At 36.9% G+C, this 4,255-nt stretch overlaps 1 protein-coding gene across 1 annotated transcript in view; it reads left to right on the top strand.

Annotated features, from left to right (window-relative positions):
- CENPJ (centromere protein J) overlaps positions 1 to 4,255 on the top strand; it is a 117,644-nt gene that overhangs the window by 112,182 nt on the left and 1,207 nt on the right. The window contains exons 13-15 of the mRNA XM_042782989.1: positions 2,408 to 2,548; positions 2,628 to 2,712; positions 2,796 to 2,916. Coding sequence (XP_042638923.1) covers positions 2,408 to 2,548; positions 2,628 to 2,712; positions 2,796 to 2,916 — 347 coding nt within the window. The remainder of the gene's footprint in view (positions 1 to 2,407; positions 2,549 to 2,627; positions 2,713 to 2,795; positions 2,917 to 4,255) is intronic.

The following is a 4,255-nucleotide window of genomic DNA, read 5'->3' as shown; positions in this document are numbered from 1 at the left end:
CTTCTCCTTTGCCCTTCCAATGTGTTATCTATTTCTGACAATTTAGTATTAATCTTCTGGATTTCTATCTGTAGATTTAGAATCAGTTCTAATTTTTCATTTATTTTGGTATTTTGTTCTTGTGTTTTCTTCCAAAATTCTTCTAGGGTTTTTTTGTGTGGTTTCTTTGGTCAGTCTCTTAATCCTTTGAAGATACCTAAAGATAATTCTTTTGAATTCCTTATCAGAGAGTTCTAATCCTGTTTCTTCCTCAGGGATGTGTTCTGGGTCTGTATCCTGCTCCCTTGTTTCTACCACTTTATCCTGCTCGTGTGGACTGTGATGGTCTGTTGTCTCTGAGCCATCGTGGCGTCATTCTATTTAGATCTCTGTTAACTGTTTGTGAGGAGCAGCCAAGGATGATTCAGGCTCTTCTTAGTGGTTTTTTGTCATTGGCCCATTGGTGGAGAAGGAGGTAGTGGCTCTAGCTCAGTAAGTGAAATTGCAGGAGGTGTGGGTGTAGTTGTGTCTTATGGGGACTGCTGTTGTTTCCCACTTAGACACAAATTACAGCTGAATAACGATCAAAAAACTAAAAGCACATGGACAAAAAACACACCATGTAATCACGCAGGAAGAGTAATCATAAAAAGAAAAAAGGGAAAAAGAAGAATAAGAAAAAAGAAAACCTGCAATATCTGGGGATAGGGCACTAAGAGAAAAAAAATGGAGAAGGAGAATAATGAAGGAATGAAAAATTGGGAAAAATGCAAAAAGAAAAACAAGGAAGAATGGGGTTAACCATGAGAAAAAAGGGGGTGAAAAGAAAACACTTTAAAAAAAAAAATTGAAAAAAAATTTTCACCAGGAACAGGGAAAAGAAAAATGCTGAAAACTAGGACCTGGGAGGGGAATATTAAGAATAATAGTAAAAAGGACAAAAGTATTAATAATAATAGTTGTTTTAAAACAGAGAAATATAAGCAAACTAATCAACATAATAAAGAAAGTGAAAAAGAAAAAAAAAGAGAGAAGAAAAAAATTGGTGGAGGACAGGGCAGGGCACCCAGGCTCCGTTTGAGCACATAGACTGTGATGGAGTTCCTGTGGGCCCAGAAGGTAGGTGGGAGTGGGGGATGGCCGCACCTCCGTCACCAAGCAGGTATGGGGTATAAGAGTAACAAGAGGAATGTGGTACCTTTTCAGTCTTGGACATCTGGAGTGACCTTGCGCTTGCTGGAAAGGAGAACGTGTTCTTAAGCCCCACTAATCTACGAGCACGCTGTCTCTTTAAATATCCAAAATAGTCAAGTCACATTTAAACCTTGAAAATGGCAGCTTCCTCCGGACCAGCAAAAGTCCACAGCTCAACCTGCCTTTCTCTTCCCCTTCTCCATTTATTCCCAGCTACCAGAGCAGTCCTCTGTGCAATCCCTGGCTAGCAGGGCTGATTTTTTAGGTTAATTCTTAGGTCCTACCACTACTCAATAATCTCCAAGCTGTCTGTGCTGCACAGGATCGCTGCCAGATCGCAGCTCCATAGCCTCCTTTTTTGGTATTTTTCACACAAATTCTGCTAGTTGGGGTTTAATCCACTTCTGTATCATCCCCTTCAAGGCTCAGGGGTCCAAGATTATCTTCTGTGTTTGTGTTAATTGGTTTCCCTTGTCTTTGTTGAAGAGGGTCTGTGCAGTCTTTCTGCCTAGTCTGCCATCCTCCTATGTAATATTCTTGTCAAAAGAATCCAACCTGATTTAATGAAGCCTCTAGATCTGTTTTTTTTTTTTTTTTTTAAGATATTATAATATCAAATGACACCACTGGAAAGCAATCAGCCAAATCCAGAATGTGGGAAATTCTATAGGTTGAGTGACCCAGTTCCTTCAACAAGTAATTGGCATTAAAAAAAAAAAAAAAGATGTTGTGGGGAGACTGTTAAAGATTAGGAGACATGTCAACAAAGTGTTGTATGGACCTTGTTTTGATCCTTATTTAAATAAATCAATTGTGAAAAGCCTTTTTTGAAGTTTGGTGAAAGCAACATGGATGGTCATTATGTGATCAAGGAATGAGTTTGCTAAGAACAATAATGGTTTTGGTTATTTTAAAAATCTTCCCATTCAGATACCTATTGCAGTATTTTCTATTGCAGGTATCAGTTGAAGTGATGTCTGCAATTTGCTTTTAAAAACTCTGGCAAAATAGAAGTTTGCTTTGGGGAAATAAGTGACCTAGGAATGGTAATTGTATTGGCACTTGAAGATAATTGTTGGGAGTTTATTATACTGTTCTTTCCTTTTTGAGAGAAATGTTTTTACTTTTTGTTACGAGAAATTTCAAAATAAGCAACTAAAATAATTAGAACTATGTTTGTCACATGATTTCAGGTGGAAATTTATATATTGATAATCTTGGTTTCTCTTTTTAGGTAGAAAAGGTTTTTAAGAATGGGTGCCATGTTATATTGTTTCCAAATGGAACTCGGAAAGAAATGAGTGCAGATGGGAAGACTCTCACTGTCACTTTCTTTAATGGTGACGTGAAGCAGGTCATGCCAGATGAGAGAGTGGTATGTTTCCGTAGGAATGCTTTCCACTATAGCTTAAAAGTACCTCAGGGAAAGGCACACTGGCTTTTTGTCTTTATAGATCTACTACTATGCAGCTGCCCAGACCACTCATACTACTTATCCAGAAGGACTACAAGTTTTACATTTCTCAAGTGGACAAATAGGTAAGAACTTGCTTCTCCTTTCCTTATTAAATTTTTCCCTTCCTTTAAAAAATAAAATAATTATAGAAAACTTTTTAAAACAGAAAAACATTTTCCCGATGGAAGAAAAGAAATCACATTTCCTGACCAGACTATTAAAAATTTATATGCTGATGGACAAGAAGAAAGTATTTTTCCAGATGGTACAGTTGTCAGAATACAACGGTATGACGTGTTAAATTGCATTTCATGATTCAGATTTATTACCAAATGGATTTTTTAAATATAAACACGTATTTATAAGGCATTAAAGATGTCAGTAACAACTATGAAATAAACCTAAGACACTTTGAGGACAGGTGAAAAAGTTCTCAACATTTTGGAGTTTAGAATTTGCAATATGTATATTCTTGCTAAATAACAGGAGAATTTTCTCTTTAGCCTAGAGATGTAAAGGGACTCTATAAAGCATTCCATGAAAGGGCAAATAGTTGTTTAGTAATAACCTTGTGAAATTTGAAAGTAGTGAATGAGACAGAAAAAGGAGGCTGCCCTGTCAGTTGTTAAGAATGGCCAAACAATGGGAACAGTGTATAAATTAGACTGAATCGCTTTTCTTGCCATAATTTTGAAATCCTTCATATCCCTTGTCTGGCTTCTCTGATCCAATTCTTTCAAATCAACATTTTAGAAAAATCCTTCTGAGTGCTACATTTCCTGAAGGTAGACACATCTTTTTTAAGTGACTTCTTCAATAGGAGCTCTGGTAGTATAGTGCCTAAGGCAGGTTCAAACTTACCAGCCACTCCTCGGAAGGAAGGTTGGGCAATCTACTTCCACAGTGATACTGCCTTGGAAACCCAAGGAGGGGTCACTATGAGTTGGGTCTGACTTGATGGCATACAACAACAACAATTAAAATGATAGTATCCAGGGGCCAGTTTTCACCCTCCTTTCCTACAGTGTGACAATTAAGTACCCTGTAGTTTGAATAAAACTAAAATGTTAGCAATGCATTTAACATAATTGAGTTATATGATATAAACCTGACCAAAAAAAAAGAAAAAAGGTGGTAATATTAAATAATGTGGAAACTTCCTATGGTTGTTACAGTGTTTTGCCCTTAACATAGCCTGAGACTTTATCTGGTACTCAACCAAGTAAGTAGCAATTTTGTTCTAAAATGAGATGAAAAACTTAAGTGTACATTGTGCTATACACTAAGAGTGATTTAGGAAACTTTTCCAATTTTTCCACTTTCATGTTTGAAGTTTTCTATAATAAAAAGTAGAGAAAATGATATGAAAAACTCCACATATCCATCCACCCAGCTTTGAAGCTTTGACAATTATTAAATCATAGACTATCTTTTTTTTCATGTGTACTCAAACAAATCCCAGATATTTTATTAAGTCATATTTCTGATAAATTGTTGTTGTTGTTGTTATGTGCCGTCGAGTCGACCCCCGACTCATAGCGACCCCTCCTTGGGTTTCCGAGGCAGTATCACTACGGAAGTAGGATTGCCCAACCTTCCTTCCGAGGAGTGGCTGGTGGGTTTGAA

Source organism: Orycteropus afer, unplaced genomic scaffold (genome assembly GCF_000298275.1).
Source record: "Orycteropus afer afer isolate SDZICR_OR568_19922 unplaced genomic scaffold, OryAfe1.0 scaffold00561, whole genome shotgun sequence".
Taxonomy (NCBI): Eukaryota; Metazoa; Chordata; class Mammalia; order Tubulidentata; family Orycteropodidae; genus Orycteropus; species Orycteropus afer.
Note: the sequence above shows the minus strand (reverse complement) of the source record. Positions and strands in the feature narration are given on the sequence as shown.